Source organism: Amphiura filiformis, chromosome 3 (genome assembly GCF_039555335.1).
Source record: "Amphiura filiformis chromosome 3, Afil_fr2py, whole genome shotgun sequence".
In the NCBI taxonomy this organism is placed as follows: Eukaryota; Metazoa; Echinodermata; class Ophiuroidea; order Amphilepidida; family Amphiuridae; genus Amphiura; species Amphiura filiformis.
The window spans coordinates 12,143,215-12,165,241 of NC_092630.1; the positions used below are offsets into that span (position 1 = coordinate 12,143,215).

A 22,027-nucleotide genomic window follows, 5' to 3' on the forward strand; every position below is an offset into this window, starting at 1 on the left:
GAGATCCATCAGTGGGAAAATGAAAGCATCATCCAGTTGAGAATAGATTTCGGAACAACACAGGAAGCAACCGTTCTGTATGTACGTGGACACTGCCAAAACTAACTCATTTTCAGTTGATATCAACGAAAGCATAAAAGACGTCTATAATATAAACTGCTGACGACACAAGAACTCATTTGCAATTTCAGCAATTCTACCAATCTATTTGCAGTGAACCCTTTGAAACCAGTATGGTCGATACCTCGTGTCTCCATGAAGTGTATTCATTGTAGAGGAATATGCAGTCAGCTGCATGACTTGGAGATACTAGCTTCGAAATCGCAGTAAGGGTCAATGTATAGACAATAGATGTGGATTCTGAACTACCAATTTTCTGTTCAATATTTATGAAGACTTCATCAGATGCATTATCTGTGCATTGTAGCAAGTGGTGCATCCACGTCAGTCATGTCAGTTCAAACCCATTCTCGTAAAAACATAGTCACAACGAATCGGCTGATGGTGGTGGACCAGTCGTTCACTTACCAATGCTGATAAATGCCGAAAATGGAAATAGGCAAGAAGTTATGACAGTTTTTAAGATGTTAAGGAGACAGGGTCCAATTACCTGCATAGAGTTAAAATATCAAAGCGACTAACTCTAGCAGAACTGAAAAGGAAGAAACTTTCTAGAACCATGAAACTTCTAGATGCATGTAAGAGCCATCAAGGCCCTGTGACACAGGATTCTATCAATAACATTGCACACTTAACTGAAAAAGGTACTACTAAGCAAATTTGGCTACCTCAGGGGTTAAATAAGTAACCCCAGATATTCACCACATGCGACAAATGAAAGTCAACAATAGATTCAAGATGGTGAAATTTCTGTGCAAAGAACTGAGATAATCCATTCAAAATGCTATGAAACCAGAATTAAACTTGTCAGCATACATTGATGCTTTGTTGAAAAATATCCTAGTGTAAAATACAGAATGCAGGTCGCTCACAGTTCCTAAAAATTACAAATGCAATGACATACTACGTAAATACATGTAAACTATAATCCAGCAGTTTTCTTCAACAAAAGTGGATGATATTCAATGCTAGCGACTCACAATCCGTATATGGTACTGCTAATTAAGATTGATTAAGTTAGTCGCTAATTTGTGTTCCCCAACATCAAAACATAGATAAAGACATTATTTGTAGCCATGTTTCTATGAAAATATGCTATTTACAAACAAATGACATCATTTTGGCGGCCATTTTGAATTTCTGGCAACTGATAACTCGTACAGGTTACTCCAAATCTTGTTATAAGTGTCAAAGTTGTGATCCCAAATCCAAAAACATATAAAAAGACTTATTTGAAGCCATGTATCTATTAAAATATGCTATTACAAGCAAAATGACGTCATTTTGGCGGCCATTTTGAATTTGTTGGTAACTGAACTTGTACAAGGTACAGATAATCATCTCAAAGTGTCAAATTTGTATTCCTCACCCCCCAAAACATACAAAAAGACATACCGAAGCTCTTTATCTATTAAAATATGCTACAAACAAGTAAAAAGATGTTATTTTGGCAGCCATTTTGAATTTTTGAACAGTACAGGGGTCAAACGTCATCGGAGGTCAAAAATTTTGGCAGATTCGTGTTCTACGGCAAATTTGGCCATAGAAACAACTTGTTTCAAAAAAATTATGATGATTCGCCCAACCCTAGCAATATATATGACCTTTAAGGACAATTGGCTCGTATTTGTTTAAATGTGCTCGTGGTTCAGTTGTAGAATTCTCGCTTCCCGAGAATTATTTAATTAATTCTCGGGAATTAATTTATTAATTAATTAATTAATTAATTAATTAATTAAAACTACAATAATGAAAACTCGGGTTTTTTAATTTACCAAAATCATAAAATAAATAAAAAATCATGATATACAAAATTTAAAAAAAATAATTCAGGGTCGAATTAAAACAAAAAGAATGAGATATACAGGCTGAGTCAAAAAGAAGTAAACTCATTTTTGAGGGGCTGTAACTTGAGATCTGCAAAGAATTTGCTAAAAATAAAAATACCACTGGAAAGAGCAAATTATACACGTCTAAATAAAAACAAAGAATTGTTGCAATTGCTCACAGCAAACTAAAGTTATACCCATTTGAATACAACCACCCATTTTTGTAGCTGCACACGGCTGAATGATTTTCATCCATTTAAATTTCGACGAATCAGCAAAGCGCTAGGATTTATTGTTGAAAAGACAACTTTTGCTTTTAACTAATATTCAACAAAGTCCATGACGGTACTTGTAGGGATACCACTTCAAGTCTTTACGAACGATCTGGCAGAAGCTTGATTGGAGAATGTTGGGTAAAGGATTGAGCTGATCTTTGGTCTTGCTGTAACGCATGTCTAACTCTAGCAATGTTCACTTGTTATCTAGCAGTTCGTGGTCTGCCTGAAGCTTCCGGCTGTCTGTTCCTTAGTGTCCCATGCACATTGAGCTTGTTCACATTCTTATATACTGCTCCCTTGCATGAAACCTTGTTAGCTGTAGGAAATTGGAGACGAAAATATGCTGAACTTCAGTGGGACTCTTAGTTTCATGATACTTCGTCGACAGAAACGTGCGCTCCCGTGCGGTAAATTTTGGTGCCATGTTGTCACTTGGCCCGTTTTATTATATGTGGTAAAATTCATATTGAAAAGAGCCCTTTAACATGTAGGAATTATTGATCTAAACCGCACCTGCCACAGAACTTTATTTGCATTTGAATATCAAGCCTTACCAATCAATATAATAGGTAGGCCCCTACCTGGGAAGTGACACCGTGTGCAGCTAAAAAAATTGGTGGTTGTATTCAAATGAGTATAACTTGAGTTTGCTGTGAGCAATTGCAACAATTATTTTTTATTCAGACGTGTAGCATTTGCTCTTTCCAGTGGTATTTTCATTTTTAGCAAATTCCTTACAGATCTCAAGTTACAGCCCCTCAAACATGAGTTTACTTCGACTCAGCCTGTATTGTCAAAAATGATGGGCGTAGTGGTATGGCGAATCACAAGACGGGAATACGGCAACGACGCTGCATGTTTCTGGATGCCGGACCATAATGCAATTCACGCAATGATTGGCTTGCTGATTGTGCTAATTATTCACATTTACGCTGAAAATATTCTCGTTTTCTCACATAGATGCATAAAGGGACGATATTTTATATTGTATGTAAGTTTGAAGACAATCCATATCCTAAACCAATAGGGTCATCCCCTTTAAATGATCGGCCACCGTTGTCTGCCAAACCTAATAACCTTGAACATAGGCGCCATGGCGCACCTATACATCCTAATCCGAAACCACCGTTACTCACCATTGCTTATCTGGTTTTTGATGATAATACAATTAAACTTGTATAGGCTTACATAGAAGTCACAATATTTTGACATGTTTGATGCAGGCTCAAAGCGAATACAATGTTATTAAAGTTTGTCTGAGGTAAGCTTACGGCTCGTATGCCATGTTCAATGTAAGCCCAATATTTATATGTATACCCTGGCACGTATATAACAAACTCAAGAAGAACGTACCCACTTTTAAATGTTCGTCTGCAACTTTTGCACAGTACCATATAGCATGGTGGGCAATTATTTTGTTAGAGGTGACAAATATTCATTTTCACATTCCCAAGATACATCCCAATCAGGGTGTAAATATATTTCAATATGTCAGCTTAGAGAGCCAATTTTACACCCTATTTTGGATTTGGATTTAGGCAACACCACAGCACACCTGGCATCCTCACCATTCTGACTCAAGGGTGGTCCAACTCTTTGCTCTGTGATCCAAATTTCACATAAGAGCAAATGGCTAATATTGATCTTTGTCACTCCATATTCTGGTAACTTAATCATGTTAATATTGCATATAAACGTTTCTTGAGTAGTTTGATTCTGATATAGAATTTGTAGCCATTTGTAAAACAGTTTTGGAGCAATTTAATTGTGTACCCTTGACAATAACCATATTGTGACAGTGAAATTAGAGGACTTCTGATTTTTGAACATGTGTAGTCACTTTCGGAGCCATGCCATATAAAGTGGTATCACTTGGATTTTTCGACAAACCAGAGAACTATAATAAGACAAACAATTGTGTGTTGTTTCCACAATGTATTATGTTGTGTTATTTTATGTGAATTCAATGGTAACAACACCACATTACATGAATCTTGATTGCATTCTTTTGAAGTGTGAGGAATATAAAGTCAAAATATCCGGAGCAGAGGTTCAAGAACGACATTTTACTCAACAGGGAAGGAGTAACCTGCAGCCAAATGATGAGTAAACATTTTGACTACACCAGTTAAGTCAACTTCATGTTGCTCAACAGCCCGCTCAACAGTTGGGCAAACAGTCTGCTCAATATCAGTTGAGTCAAATACATGTTGCTCAACAGTTGAGCAAAATGTTTATTTAGATACATAGCAAAATATTACTCCTTGTGGATTGAGTAAGGTTTTACCACCCTGTTGTGGTCACAGCTCAACTGTTCAGGTTGAGTAAAAGTTAACTCAACATTTCATGTATTTACTCCTTTACTGAGTAAACTGTTTACTCAACGGCAGAGTAAAGTTGCTACTCAACCTTCGTTGAGTCAAGTTTACTCAACAAATGAGCTGTGACCTTTTTACTATCAAAAGGAGTAAGATTTTTGTACTCAGGTTGAGTAAAAAAAATTAGAGTGTAAAGAAATTGGTTCGAATTATTTACAAGTGTAGGTTTCATTTAAAACTGTTTAATATGTACAACAACATCCAAAATTTAGGGTTAAAAGACAAAACAACCGACGTTTCGCGAGCATAGTACTAGCATGGAAGAAAGAGATAAGAAGGAATCACAACGAACGCATTCACTTTGTCCACTCCCTTTACCGACATTTAGTTGACATTGTTATTCATGAGGATTTACTTTGATCAATATCCCGCGTTAAATAGGTGATTGGTATTGTATTCCATGTATTTGCATGTCTTCTGGAGCGTGTGTGAAGGATGATTTGAACTAATGACCTTCCGTGCAAGCACCCTATAGCATTTTCTCTGGTGACGTGATCATCGGTCATTGATGGCCTACATCTTTTTCTTCCATTTTGCCAAATTTTTCCGAACTTTGATGATTTTTTTCTCAGAGTTGGCAGTCTTTGGCACTGAAACGAGTTAGCTACAATCAAGGAAAAAGGTCCTTGGAACGCTTGGCACACTCTGTCGAAATTCCGTGCAGAATTTCTTATGTTCATGGAAATGACCTATATTGTGTTTGGGAAGAAACATGACATCTACAACAATGATTTAACCTTCCCTCTCCCCATCAAGCAATGTTGGAACACATTGGGGAACCGCTGAAGACATTGGCAGTTCTCAACATTGCACGGGGAGAGGGGTGACAGTTTTCCGTTATTTACACGCAAGCGTTCCAAGACTTTTTTCCTTGATTGTCTCTACCGAATGCAAAATATTTCATCTAAATTTCGTTTTTGTCTCATAACTCAAAAACGGAATGTCGTATGAGCTTCAAATTGCACACGATTTGAGAGTGGATCATATGCTTTGTAATCATAATAAAATTGTTAATAAAGAATTTGGTTTATTTAGGGAGTGGTCATTGGAAACACCCCCTATGCTAAATTACTCACGTTTCTTAATCATGGCTCTAAAATGCTCTAAAATGTCCATAACTCAAAAACAGAATGTTGTATGAGTTTCATATTGCACCAGATTTGAGAGTAGATAATATCCTTTTGAATCATAATAAAATTTTTGATAAAATTGTTGGGTTATTCAGGGAGTGGTCACTGAAAACACCTCCTATGCTAAATTACACAAGTTTCGTAATTATGCCCTCTACTGTAGTCAAATTTCGTTTTTGTCTCGTAACTCAAAAACACTACAAATACATTTATTTACAATATCACAATGTTTTGCAGCATGTTTCCAACATATTTTCAATGTTATTAAAACTTCAAACATTTTGTACCCTTTATGATATAACCCAACATGTAAATGTTTTGTCTAAAACTTGTGTTTGCTGAGTATAGGCATATATAAATGTTTTCTGGAAAACTTGTGTATGCTGAGTATAGGCATATCCGAGCGAATCACAAAGATCATGATGTAACAATTTGAAACAACTCATTTCTGAATATTATTTCTATTAAGACACGCTTTTGCGATGAGAAAAACAAGAAAAAAACCCACAATTGAATATACTTTTTAAAAAAAGACCACCACTGGAACTCGAACCATTCACATCGGTCAATAGTCAAAAGGTTATCAGTCTGCCATTTCGCAATCGAATTAACAAGTTTTGTTCTTTTATAGTAATCAGGTATCGGGGAAAGTGTAAACTTGTATAGAGTGCTTGCACGAAAGGTCATGAGTTCAAATCATCCTCCAGACACGCTCCATAAGATATGCTAATGCATGGAGTACAAAGAATTACTTTGATCAAAACCAGTTAAGGTTAGCCGAGAGTTTTTCATGCGCTTGATTTCAGAGGGGCGTAAGTTCATAACAGAAACAGCCATGCAGAAAATGAACAAGCGTACCGGGACGTAGGCCTACTTACAATAGAATATCGATCCACGGTCAAGACATGAAAAGGCTATGAAACTTGGCTTAGCTCGTGCCCGGAGCTCGGATGCCGGGGGGGGGGGTGGCACAAGCCATTTTCGGCAATTTTCACAAGGATTTTATAAATTTTAAAATTGATTGGGGGCACTTCGTCAAGCTACGCCCTGGAAATGTGTTGATTTTGAATTTATAGCCTTGATATCTTTGATGAAATCAATGCTGCTATTCCCCTGATTACAATGTAAGGGTAGGCAACAACAACAATATCAAAAAGCAATTATTTGTAAATCGAATTTGGGATGAAAATCAACAAGACAGACTTAGCAGATTTTTATGTGTTTAAGTGAAAAACAATCAATCACGATTCACTGCACTCAGCGAATCAATCAAATAAAACTAAAAAGAAAGGAGCAAGAAAGAATAAAGAAATAGTGAAAAAGAGAAAGGAAAGAGAGAGAAAGAAAATGAACGAAAAGAAAAGAAAGAAAGAAATGTTAAAAAAAAAAGAAATGATAAAAAGAAAGGGAGAAAGAAAAGAGGAAAGAAAGGAAGTAAAAATGAGAAAAGAAAAAAAAAAGAAAATTCAGCCACACGGAGACTCGAACCCACAAAAATAGTTCATATTAGATTCCCAGTCCAACGCTCTATCCACTCGGCTACAGATCAACTTACACAAATTGACTGTTCTCAAAGCGGATGATATAACTATAATTGGATGCAATTACATATGATTACAATCGCGTCCGCATTATGGCTCTTAGAATAAACACGCATGTCGGCGCTGAAATTTTGAACGAACTGATGGAGGAAAACCTCGTTTTTGCAAAACTAGCTTCAATTTGGAGTGAAAATCAAATGGAATAGCAATTGGCAGAATGTTGAGAAATAATGTAGGTATTCAGATGTCTAAATTAACGTCTCGTAATCAAGATATCGATAATTTCACAAACCAGCTTTTTCTCAAGCAAATTCTCCAAAATTTTCCCCCAAAACGGGCTTTTAAAATTTAATCGGTACTGTATTTGGTTCTTCCCCATGGCAACATTATTTCTTTGATCGATTTGTAATACAAAACAAAAAAGAAGAAAACAATCGCTCGGTGTGGATTTAGACAGAGCGCAAATTAGAAAAAAACCTCATGGAACGTGTTTTTGATCTTGTGAACATGGTGGGTAAATGCTTAAACGAAGGATTTTAAAATTTATTCTAATAATTTGTATATAACACACACAGAAATGTTAAGCTACATCCAATGCACCAACATTTCACTCGCTGCGATATTTGATTACTGAGAAAACTCTGTTTTAGAGAACAACTTTATACGTCTTTTATACGTTTTTTATACGTCTCTTTGTGTAACCTTAAACAGGTGATTGGTATTGTACTCCGTGCATTTTGCATGTCCTCTGGAGCGTGTCTTTAGGATGGTTTGAACTTTGTGATCGTCCATGCAAGCACCCTATAGTAGAAACCTCAAATGTATCAGTTTACCATAATGACAAAATTGTCCAAAATCGATATTTTATGTTTTTAGGCCGCATCTCACGAAGCGTCACGTTCGTTTTCATTTGCTATACCAATTGAAAATGTTTTCTTGCAACAGGAATGATATAAAATTTGTTAACAGTTAAGTTTACCAATTTGAATTGAAATAAATACGCATAAACAACTCATTTCTGAATATTATTTATATTAAAATACGCTTTTGCGATGAGAAAAAAAACAAGAAAAGAAAAAAAAAAACAACAATTGAATATACTTTTTAAAAAAAGACCACCACTGGGACTCGAACCACATCGGTCAATAGTCAAAAGGTTATCAGTTTGAGGACTAATCCGCTACGCCACGCTGCCATTTCGCAATCGAAGTAACAAGTTGTGTTCTTTTATAGTAGTCAGGTATCGTGGAAAGTGTAAACTTGTATAGTAGAAATGGCAAAGTGTATCAGTTTACCATAATGACAAAATGGTCCAAAATCGACATTTTATGTTTTTGAGGCCGCATCTCATGAAGCTTCACGTTCGTTTACATTTGCTATACCAATTGAGAATGTTTTATTGCAAAAGGAATGAAACATTGATTTCATATATGAAATTTGTTAACACTTTACCATTTTGAATTGAAAGAAATACGCATATATATTTATTTCAATTCAAAATGGTAAAGTGTTAACAAATTTCATATAAGAGATCAAGGTGTCATTCCTTTTGCATTAAAACATTCTCAATTGGTATAGCAAATGTAAACGAACGTGACGCGTCATGAGATGCGGCCTCAAAAACATAAAATGTTGATTTTGGACCATTTTGTCATTACAAGATAATGGCTGCCAGGGCAGTGTATGGGCTTCACAAAAACTGCTACTATTTATGCCCATAACTGCAAAATAACTGCAAAATAATACTTATGTGGGATGTGCAATATTATTATATAAGAGTGTGTATTCATTGGAAATGCTAGAGAACCAGTTTTCTTGCTACATTTGCCTGACTTTGATGACAACTTTTGAGTCCAGGTTTGTACACAAACAAGGTAGCAGAATTTGGCACCTTTGGCACCGTAACCACTGTCACACAAGTCTTGGTTTAAGCTTACATTAACTTTATCACTGACTGCTTCATGTGCAATAAATTAACTATGGCTCCATCAACAACTATTTTACTGCTATGTATAGTTTTATATGCTAGTTCTACATTCCACCATGGGAACTTGTGTAAGCTTACATGCTGCAGGTAAAACAAAACTAATTTCTCACTACGGGCGGAGGTTCTTATCATGCCCAGTCGCCTATTATAACAATGGGACAGCTACGTTTCATCCATCTCGTGTTTTGTTTTTATCTAATGATGTGGAGCTAAATCCCGCCCCTGGTCCCCTCGACAACCAGCCTACTGATTCATTTTTCAACAATAGTGATCGTGGTGGGGATTCGTCTAACTTCACTTTAAACTCATCAGCCCTCTCATCATCTACAGACTATAATTACCGGACAAATGTGATCACATCTTTATTTTTTAATGCTCGCAGCATTATGAATAAGCTTCCTGATTTCCACACTACGTTGGACACAGAGAACCCGGACATTGTGGCTATAAATGAAACATTTCTTGCTGATTCCATCTGCGACTCTGAAGTCATCGCTGCCCCATATGTGCTTTTCCGTCAGGATCGCTCAAGGAACGGCGGTGGTGTAATGATTGCAGCTAAAGACAGTCTCAGCCCAGTTAGAATTACACAGTTTGAACATGATAATTTAGAACTGTTATGGATAAAAATAACGACTCATAAAGGTCCCATACTATATGGCTCCTTGTATTGTCCTAAAAAGCCTAAATTATCTTTTTTTACTGATTTAGATGACTGCATTGAAAGAATTCTCCAACATGTTAATTCATATTTAGCTGTTGTTCTTGTTGGAGATTTCAACATCGATGCTCCACATATTCAACCTTCTCAAAAGTTCTCCGAGGGCGACACAAGATTATACGGTTTACTTTCTCAGACATTAGACCCCCTTAACATGACTCAACTTGTTAATTTTGTTACTAGGAGATATTCAGAAAATGATCTTGATGGTACCCTCATCGATCATCTTTATTCAAATAACTCTAATATTATTAGTAAGGTAATGCCACATTATGGCATCACAGGTGGTGACCATGCTGGTATTCAATTTACTCTCAGTGTTGCTCTACCCAGACCGACGCTTCCTCCTGGATCTTTTCTTCAGTACTCCAAGGCGGATGTTGACGGGCTTCGAAACGAGCTTGGTAATATTGATTGGCACAAAGTCATCGGTGGCAAATCAATTAATGATGCCTGGTGCGCTTTTCGGGATAGATTTATGGTATGTATCCACAAGTATGTGCCGTCCCGGAAAGCTAAAAAGAAGCCCAAGAAGCCTTGGATTACAGTTGAGACTATAAATCTTGCTAGGAGGAAGCGCCGACTGTATAGAGCTAGCCGTAAAGCTCCTGATAACTATAATAAATGGAACCAATATAAGAAGTGTCGTAATAAACTCAAGTCTCAGGTTAGAAAGGATTATTACAATTATCTCAAAGATATTTCTGCTGACAACTCGAACTATGGCGCAAAATGTTGGTCCTTTGTACGTGCATCCAAGGCCAAACAATGCGCCACATCTTTTAAAGATGGAGATATTTTTATTACTGACCCTACAATTATTGCTACTAACTTTAACACCTTTTTTAGTTCAAATTTTACAGATGTAGACTCCGATGTTGATACCACCTGTGATGGACACGTTGGCTCACCTCTAGTGGCCATCGGTACTGACGCTAATGAGATATTTCAGCTTATCAATCGTTTAAAGTCAGGTAAGGCCCCGGGCCTGATGGTATTACATCTACCATGTTAAAATTACTGCTGGTCAAGTTGCGATGCCACTTACCCTGCTTTTCAATTTATCTCTTAGCGAAGGTAGAATTCCTGATGACTGGAGGAGAGCCAACGTAGTGCCAATTCACAAAGCTGGTGATATTTCAAGTATCAAAAATTATAGGCATATCTCATTGTGTTCTGTGGTTGGCAAACTGCTGGAGAGGGTGGTTACTGGCCGTATGGTCAAGTACATGCGTAATGTTGGCCTGATTTCTCATCAGCAACATGGTTTTGTTTCTGGTCGGTCATGTACCACTCTTCTCAGTTCTGTTTGCTATCATTGGGCTCAGATTCTTGATGAAAGATCACCTCCTGATGTAGGTGTCATTTTTCTTGATTGGAGCAAAGCTTTTGATAAAGTGAGTCATCAAATTCTTTTAAAAAAGCTGCACCATTATGGCATATGTGGCCCTTTGTGGCATTGGATTTCATCCTTTCTTATGAATCGTTCTCAGTGTGTCCAATTCAGGGGGGCTTCATCCGGATGGATCCCTGTTCAATCAGGGGTCCCCAAGGCTCGGTCTTGGGTCCTCTTTTATTTAATTTGTTTGTTTTGGATTTACCAAACTATGTGCAATCTTCTCTTCCGCAATATGCGGATGACACACTTCTTTACAGGCCTATCCGTTCTGAAAATGACATCAACATCATACAAGGTGATCTTGATAATATTACTTATTGGTGTCAAATCAATAAAATGTCCTTAAATCCTGATAAATGCAAAGTTATGCGTCTAAGTAGGAGAGTTGGTGTTGCGCATTGCAGTCCCTCTTATAATATTCTCAACTCGCCTTTGGGTGTTGTGCAAAGCTACAAATATTTGGGTATTATCATTTCTTCTAATCTGAAATGGGGGGATCACATTAAGCATATTACTTCCAGGGCTTCAAGGCTCCTTGGTTTCATCAGACGTCTTGTTCGCTGTAATGATGCTGATATCCTTGTTAGGCTTTACAATACATTATGCCGCCCCATTCTTGAATACGGGGCCCCAGCTTGGATTCCACATCAGTCTGGTCATCTTAAAAACTTGAAAATATTCAGAAGCGGTTAGCACGCTCTTGTATCCCTGCACCTAGGGGCGAGTTGTCTTATAATGAGCGCCTCCAAAGACTTAGTCTCACCTCACTGGAGAACAGATATACATATCTTGCCATTGCCTATGTAACCAAGTGTCTCTGTGGTGTGTACGATGTGGATCCCCTCAAATACATCAAGATTAATTTGCGTCATGCAGACACTCTCAAGTTTCATCATTCATATGCCAGAACTGACAGTTTTAAATTCACAGTTTTTAATAGATTTCCTGTTTATTTTGACAATTTACCCTCTTATGTCAAGGACCAACTCTTGATGAGTCTTCCTAGTTTTTACGAGGTACAAAAAAACATTTTAATGAAATCAGCTGGCAGGTCCAGAACTAATCCTGATTTGTGCAATAACTGTTTTTACCTTTTGGGTGCAATAACTGTAATTTTCCTTTCTGTACTTTTTGTTGTTTTTGTTTGTATACGGTTTTTGTTATTTTTATAATTTTACATAATATTTCATTTACGGGGTTTTTTAGATGTTCATATGAGCTGCTTGGCCTGGTGGGAGTTTTTGCTCTTCATCCTGGGGGTTCGGTAGTTTGCTCGCGTTTTGGACGTCTCATCTTCCGGTCGGGGGACGTCATTGGTGATGCTGGGCTGGCGGCAGTCCTACTCTCGTTCCGGGGGGGTGTGCGGACGTTTTGCGGTGGTTGGTCATATGCAGGATTTGGTGAGTGTGTCCCTTCATCACCGTTATTGGTGTTAGCATCCATTCGATGCTTTGGTTTTGATGTGACGCGTCATCTGTCATGGCGGACTTATTTATGAGGGGACATAACCACTAGGTCATGTGTGTGGCTGGCTGCTGTGGGGAGCTGTGCGCTCAGGAGATGGGGGTGGGGGTGTTGCTGGTTCGTCGTGTTGCTGAGGGGGTCCTCCGATCGGGGGGTGGGGCGTCTGGAGAGGGAGTGAATTGTTGTACTTGTGAAGCGGTTTACCATTGGTATGTCGTCTAACAGTCCTGATGAACTTATTCAAGGGGCTCATATGTAATCGTTTTTAAATATCTAATTGTTTTTGATGTAGTACTTATAAATGTGCAATATATGTATTTTATAATGTTTTTCTGGCGAATAAAATGAAATGAAATGAAATGAAATGGTAAACTGATACACTTTGCCATTTCTACTATACAAGTTTACACTTTCCCCGATACCTGACTACTATAAAAGAACAAAACTTGTTACTTCGTTTGTGCAATGGCAGCGTGGCGTAGCGGATTAGTCCTCCGACTGTTAACCTTTTGGCTATTGACTGATGTGCATGGTTCGAGTCCCAATGGTGGTCTATATTTTTTCTTTAAGTGTATTAAATTGTTGTTGTTTTTTCTTTTATTTTTTTCTCATCGCAAAAGCGTATTTTGTTATAAATACTATTCAGAAAAGAGTTGTTTCAAATTGTTACATCATAATCTTTCTGATTCGCTCGGATGTGCCTATACTCAGTAAACACAAGTTTTAGAGAAAACATAAATTTTACACGTTAGGTTATATCATAAAGGGTACATAACGTTTTAATAACATTAAAAAAAAACATTTTGGAAACATGCTGCAAAACATTGTGATATTGTACGAAAAATGCATTTGTAGTGTTTTTGAGTTATGAGACAAAAACGAAAATTGACTCAGTATCATACAGAAGAGGGCCATAATTACAAAACTTGTGTCATTTAGCATAGGAGGTGTTGTCAGTGACCAATCTCTAAATAACTCAACATTTTTATCAACAATTTTATTATGATTCAAAAGGATATTATCTACTCTCTAATCGTGTGCAATATGAAGCTCATACAACATTCTGTTTTTGAGTTATGGACAACATCGACATTTTAGAGCAGTTTAGAGCCATAATTATGAAAAGTGTGTAATTTAGCATATGGGGTGTTTTCAGTGACCACTCCCTAAATAAACCAAATTCTTTATCAACAATTTTATTATGATTGCAAAGCATATAATCCCCTCTCAAATCGTGTACAATATGAAGCTCATACAACATTCTGTTTTTGAGTTATGGACAAAAACGACATTTTAGAGCAGTTTAGAGCCATAATTATGAAACGTGTGTAATTTAGCATATGGGGTGTTTTCGGTGACCACTCCCTAAGTAAACCAAATTCGTTATCAACAATTTTATTATGATTGCAAAGTATATAACCCACTCTCAAATCGTGTGAAATTTGAAGCTCATACGACATTCCGTTTTTGAGTTATGAGACAAAAACGAAATTTAGATGAAATATTTTGCATTCGGTAGAGACAATCAAGCAAAAAGTCCTTGGAACGCTTGGCACACTCTGTCGAAATTCCGTGCAGAATTTCTTATGTTCATGGAAATGACCTATATTGTGTTTGGGAAGAAACATGACATCTACAACAATGATTTACCCTTCCCCTCTCCCCATCAAGCAATGTTGGGACACATTGGGGAACCGCTGAAGACATTGGCAGTTCTCAACATTGCACGGGGGAGAGGGGGTGACAGTTTTCCGTTATTTACACGCAAGCGTTCCAAGACTTTTTTCCTTGATTGTAGTTACGATTATACACATATAAACTATTAAATTAAACAGGTTTTATGTACCGGACTCAACCGGAACATTGTGCATTATTTAAGAACATTTTACATCTATTTTTCATCGAAAAAGTCACCAAAATCTTACCTTATTTGCTAAAGATGAAACTCAGAAAAAAAACGGCCGATTTTGATTACCTTTTCGATGTTTTATAGGCCATTTTCTACACAACACGATCAAGAAAACAGTTTGACTGTAGATCCCAAAACAAAGCTACTATACATGTTCAGAGCATCAGTGAAATTCCACAATCTTACTTCTGGGTAGCGTTTGTTTGTTCGTGGATGGGTTTGTTATAAATTGTTTCCAGTAATGATTTCGCCAAGCATCGATCGCGGTAAATGGATTATACATGAAAGGAAGTACCATTGATAGCTTTTCTTTTCATGCGTCAAAAGATAAGCGGATTAAAACTTGGCCGATCGAAGTCGTTGTGGTTCCTTCTCATCTCTTTCTTCCATGGTACTAGTAACTAGCACTGCCAGAGATTAAATGAGAAATGAAAAGAAATTAGAATAATAATAAAAAAGGGAAAAATCAATTAGGTGAGAAAAACATACATGTGCAAGTATAAAATGCCAACCAGGTCAAAAAGGGAAAAAGCAAATCTATGGTCAGCCATTCTAGTCAAAAGATGAACAAACCGCAATATATAAAAGGGAAGGGAAATTTTGAAAAGCCAAAGGCTTGGACCACTGTTGGTACCATCCGATACCCGAAATTGTACAGCCCGCCTAGGTGGGACATCCAGGACGTACAAACGTCTCCCCGCGTCGGCTCCGCCTCCCAGACCATACAGCGGGGTACCAGATATACCAAGGTGGTCCGATTTTGCAACAAACAAAAGATTAAAGAAAAACAATGAGGGAGGACCAGAATAACTGACCAAAGAAATAATATTTTTTAACGATGACCTTTAACATTCATACCCAGAGGAGCAGAAGTCTGTAAAATGTTGATCCATTTAGACTCAAGAGCCAGTCTGTGGAAATAGTTAGTGCTACTGGGTCTATCAATGACCATGATCTGTATGTCATCACAAGTGTGGTTAGGTTTTTGAAATGCCTGGCCACTGGTTTATCTCGGTTATGTTTTGTGTCACCACAATGTTCCATGTGGTTATTTATAATTCTATGTTATTTATAATGCAAAAACGAATAACAATTCTGCCAAGTTGCATAAAATCCACACAGGTGTCGTCAATTTTATTAAATGTTAATCAGAAAAGAAAAAGTTTGAATTTATTTAGAAGAGTAGGTTTTCATTTAAGAGAGCACTTGTCTTTCACCAACACTTAAGCAGATCTTTAGCTGAATTCAATCCATAGTCTAGCCGGGGGATGCAGATATTTTGGTTCAAAAAGAACTACCTCTGAGATGTTGTCGACCAGGTTTCCGCCAGCTGTAAACTTCAAGTGCAAAACAAAAAGATACCAGGATTGCCTCACGCCATACATGGCTGACCTTTTGAACAAATAATATTGTCTGTAAACGAAATAACCCTTTTTTATGACGTTATGTAATGCTTAAGAACATCCTTAATGAACATGAGTCCAAATTAGCTGTCGTGGGTGGCAAAACATCGTAACATCTCATGACGTCATACTGTCAATCACATGACGTTATCAAATTCCGATTGTAGACAAGATATCATCCCAGCATCACTGAAGGAGAAAATAATGGAGTGTTGAAGTTAAAAATTTTCATGAATTTAAGACCGTTCAATGAATAAAGCATTAAAATCATAAATATACCCATTGCTGGCAGGAGGACTCGAACCAACGATATTTATATCAGCAGTCTGATGCTCTACCATTGAGCTATGACAGCATATAGTGATGAGGATCGAGTTTTTAGCTTATACAGTGTTTGTCTGTGATAATGCCGCCTCGTGAAAGAAATAAATATAAAATCTCAATTTTTAATTTAAATTTATTTGATAATTTTCTAACCTATATTTTCTTTAGAGCAGGGACAAATATATCCCCTTTTATCCAATTTGACCGCTATATAAGAATCTACTTCTTTTATTACTGATTTAATTCCGCGATTTGTTTCATTAAGCAATATCAAAGATTAATGTCACACATCTCACAACAGATTTTTAGTTGGCTTAGTGGTTTTGCACAGTGCTGTTTAACCGGGAGGTACCGAGATCGATTCCCACCTCTGCCTGCATTTTTTTAAAGACATTCGCCGCTGACATTCGTACTGCAGAAGCGGAGTTATAACTTGTTAAACTTTGCTCCTTTCGTAAAAGGGTACATTATTTTAGCACTACATTATTTCTTTTTTTTCACATTGCTGGTATTAAATATCAAATAGTCATAATTGGCGGTCACTTCAAATCATCCCCAACTGAACGAGGTTCAGGAATGCCCTCTCATTGTTAATTGTTGGTTAACCCACCACTTGAGAATAAAGGACTATGGATAGGTGCAACAGGATTACCTACAGGATTATCTCAAGGATATAATTATGTTCTCCCTCCTTTTCTTAAGCAGTGTTCAGACTTTTTATTGTACGTAAAATATTGTATGCAACATATCTACGTTGTTTAAGGGGGTACTACACCCGTGCCCAATTTTTTGCCTATTTTTGCATTTTTCTCAAAAATTATACCGCATTGGGGACAAGTAAGATATGTATATTATAGGGGCAAGGACTACAACTACTGCACTGGCAATTTTATTTCAGCACAGACAACAGTTGTGGAGTTACAGTCAAACATGAGGGAAAACCAATATTTGATCAATAATTCAATAACTACTTGCTTTGAGTTGCTGAATTTTCAGTACAGTAGTTGTAGTCCTTGCCCCTATAATATGCATATCTTACTTGTCGCCAATGTGCTATAATTTTTGAGAAAAATGCAAAAATAGGCACAAAATTGGCCAGGGGTGTAGTACCCCCTTAATCTATTGCCATTCTATTTCCAGTAAGGTTTAAGTTCTAACGAATGTTTGATGACGTAAAATCGATAATATATTTCTACTAGATATTACATGTAACATATTATCGATTTTTCGTCATCAAACATTCGTTAGAACTTATACATTACTGGAAATAGAATGGCAATAGATTAAATAACGTAGATATGTTGCATACAATATTGTATGTGTAATACTCGGAGTCTGTGGAGCGCTTTACATCTTCTCTGATATGTGCTAGTGTTGATGGTTATTGTTAAAAGGCAATAAAGTGTGTAATTACAATATTTCCTCTGAATAGGAAAGACTCTCTACATCGAGTTATGTATGCTGGTGGTTCGCAATACTGTTATTTAAGAGAAGGTATCTTCCAAATCCAAATCGAAATGAGTGCATAATGACTTGAATTTTATTTTTATATTTTGAATGTAGCGCAAGCTCGATAAAAAGTACACACATGTCAAATTAATTTACGGTAATATGTTTTATAAAAATGTTAATCAGAAAAGAAATTGGTTGAGTTATTTAGAAGGGTAGGTTTCATTTAGAATGTAAATCCATTTAATAGAATAATTGTCTATATTTTATTTGGCTACAGCTCGATGAAAGTACACACCTGGTTACCTAATGGTAATATGTTTTAAAATGTTTTAGAATGCAAAAATATAAAATGCATACAAAATGTCTGTAAAATCTTAATCAGAAAAGAAATGTTTGAATCATTTAGAAGGGTAGGTGTTCATTTTATACGGGAAAATTTGTTTGCGAGAGGGCTGCTATCGTCGCCCGACAACAATAAACCTTTTGGGTTGGTCAGATTTCTTAAGCATGTTAAGTGGGCTTTGAGTGTTGCTTTCTCAAGTCGGATACCAACCTTTCGGTAATGAAACCTTACATATAAACCAACGTGAACGGACAGCAAATTTGCGGGTTTCTCCCAAATTTATTTCGTGTTTCACATTTCGGTTTTCTCGTCGGTTTTCTGCAAAGACTTTGCAGAAATGATAGCAGAAAGTACATGTCTTACTCCAATTCTTTACCAGATCTTCTGCTGGATTCAATCCATCGCCTAGCCGGAGGGGAAAATTGCAGATATTTTGCCGCAAGTACAACTAACTCTGAGAGGCTGATAACCTGGGTTCCGCCACCTGAGAAATTCAAAGATATGCCCCATGCCATATATACTTGACCGACCTTTTAATTGTTTGTTTCAGTGCCATTTTATTCTTTGCAGTTACCATCATTAATTATGCTTCCAGGTCTATTTATTTCGAATATATCTTTCAGTTAATATGTTTGTTCATGCTTAGAACAATTTCATTCATCCAATTACAATGATTTGTCTTGCAATTTGTATTAAATTGCGAATGTAAAAACAATCAAAATGATTTGATATCAGAAAGAGTGTTCCTCGTAATTCAGAATGCAATTTGGTGTGGCTGATGCTAACCGAACGTCGCTAACCGAACGCTAAATACATATTCATAAATCCACAAATTATACATTCATCATATCATACAGGTAATAACTCCTCAAGATGAAGATGAATCTGGTCGTCATGGTTGTTGGTGTTTTCATCATGGTTTGCAATGCTGATGATTCGAAGACGGAGGACTGCATCGCTCTCTGTAGTCAATGCGTTGAGGTCTCCGATACACTTGCCCATATGGGATGCACTAAGCATTGTGAGGAACTTACGCAGGAGGATGATGGTAAAATTACGTGTTCAAAATTGACAGGTAGATGTTTGCAATTTTTCAACACATCCTAGTTTAGCTTCCATTTTTAGGCAAAACATAAAATAATAATAATAATAATAATAATAATAATAATAATAATAATAATAATAATAATAATAATAATAATAATAATAATAATAATAATAATAATAATAATAATAATAATAATAATAATAATAAAAGCAGCAAACAAGACCGTGCATATTCAGCGGATGGTTGCCCGCAGTTTAGACTTGAAACATTAAAATAAATGTTTAAATAAAGTAAAGTTCATGGTTAAAAGTAAACAGAGCACATTGGTGTACTTTGTCTTGATTTTGTGTGGGGGGTGGGGGTGGGTGTGTGTGTATATACACGGCGAACGCATTTGGCTTGAATAGGAGCTAAGTGCAACTTTCAAAATCTGACTTAAAGCTACTCAAGCGCCCATAACTCGACCATATGATATCGTAGAAGTATCAAAATGCGCAGGGGAAAGCTGCGCTTTGTATACATTAAATTAGTTTTTGCTATATATTTCAGTTCCCGATATATCTGACCATCTATAATCGTTTCGATACTTTCTTGGTTGAGTTTATGAGAGACAACCATCAGATATATACTTTAATTCGAAAACAAAAGGAATTTGGGCGAATTCAAAATTCATAAGCATTCATTATTTGACCACTTTATTTGCAACATATCCTGATTATAACTAAGTACCATTGAAATCAATGCCATTTTCGGCATTTGTTACGTAGGCTGATCTTGTTGCATATTATGATGATATCACCATTACGGAACATTATGCAAACTGGCATCATATTGAATGATTTGCACGACCCTTTCTTTTTATTCAGCACGGAACAAAGGTACCCCTTCTCTTGAAAATGAAATCAATGCACATAATGCGAGACTATCAGAATTGTTTGAAAGTGGTGATTATTCTGCGATGGTAGAAGAGTTACACACTGACGATACTGTATACGTAATTCCTGGGCAAGCGCCTAGATTTGGTAAAGAAGGTAAACATTTCAATTGACCTTATCGGTAAATCCCATAAGCCTTTGCGAGTACACCTGAGAACTCGTCATTTCGTCACATGTAGAACCGAAAAAAGGTACAATTTTGTTGAAGGAACAAAGTTCAACAAACCATAACCCCGCTTCTGGATATCGTTTGAAGTCAAATGATATACCATTTTAAAGCTTATGATATATTTTTTTCTAAACACGAAATAAAACAAAATTGACCGGGCCGACTTAACGGATGTTTCGTGGTGTCCAGTCACATATGGTCTGTTGGCCACGACCTATTTTTGTGATGTTCCCAAGTTGACGAAACATTCTAGATGAGAACGATGCTTTATTTGACTTGCTTTAACATGATGAACATCAGTATATTAGTTGGAATTGAAGCACTTTTACTTTCTGACCACTGTGTGCCCCCAAAAACTGACTACCCCGGTAACAAAATGTAATTGGGGATACTTTATTTTGAAATTTTTTGGTTTTTAAACATTGTAATATTATGAATACTGTATTCATTACTGATCTTGCATGAAAACAATAAAGCATTGACCCTTATTATATTATGAAATAATTTCAGATCTGGTGTCATTATTGCGCATGATTGCGTTCTCTCATTTGATGTACACGGTGCCTTTTCGACAAAAAAATGATTAAATTGTGTATCGCGTAATAAAACTCTAAAAAAGAGTAGGTATGATAGGTAGGTGTGGTACGGTAGGTGTGATTGACGTCATTATTTCACACGAGGTGATTGACTAATATTGTTTGTAATATTTGCATAAACAACTGAAAGGTTCAATTAAACTTCTACATCGTTTCTTCATGTTCTTTACCTTATTGCACATTCTCGCTCACCCTGTATGATAATGTTACTATAATATTGATATAGATGTATTAAAGTCTAACCTTCTACTTTTGTTCAGATTTTCAACAGGCTTGGATCGATTGGTCAGAAGCCAATCCCACTATAAATCGGGTATCATTGACAACTACAGCATTCGGTGAGAACAACGGAAAGATTTGGGCGGATGGTATCGTAAATAACTACCAAGAAGACGCCCTTGTTGGTCTCGAACAGTAAGTTTGAGAGATATCCAATTAAATATGAATGGTCTAAATACACTTCGTATTTGTTTATATAGGACATACGGTAGCTAATATGTGCTGTTTGGGGGATGACAAACCATGTGTTCTGGGTGATAGCGATGCTGAAAGGGGCGTCTTAAAATTCGTAACTAATTATTGCGGCGGCTTAGTATAACAAGGATGGGGGAACTGGATTATTATTGTGTTGGAAATCAGGCCCGTAGCCTGGAATTGTATCAAAACGTAGATTTCATCGAGTACGAGATTAAGTCGCGCTTGCGTGACGGTAGGTGATAGGGGGGATTTTCCCCCTCCCCACACCCACCAGTGGCGTATATGGCAAGTATATTGCACAATAGAACAGAAAAACCTGGTTTTTCGTAGATAAACCTGGTTTTTCGATCGAAAAACCTGGTTTTTCGATCGAGAAACCTGGTTTTTCGGTGAAAAACCAGGTTTTTCGGCCGAGAAACCTGGTTTTTCGCCGATAAACTTGGTTTTCACTGAAACCTGGTTTTCAAACGAAAACCAGGTTTTTGAATTCGATTGTCATAGTTTTTCGAAAAACCTGGTTTCTC

At 36.8% G+C, this 22,027-nt stretch overlaps 1 protein-coding gene across 3 annotated transcripts in view; it reads left to right on the forward strand.

Annotated features, from left to right (window-relative positions):
- The window catches only part of LOC140148035 (uncharacterized), a 232,172-nt gene that overhangs the window by 206,322 nt on the left and 3,823 nt on the right, over positions 1-22,027 (forward strand). For 2 of the 3 annotated variants that reach the window (XM_072169872.1, XM_072169873.1), the window contains one exon: positions 21,287-21,440. In XM_072169872.1, coding sequence (XP_072025973.1) covers positions 21,287-21,440 — 154 coding nt within the window. Of the gene's footprint in view, positions 1-19,077; positions 19,354-20,192; positions 20,358-21,286; positions 21,441-22,027 lie in introns of those variants that run through there. The other variant, XM_072169874.1, reaches the window with a different exon arrangement.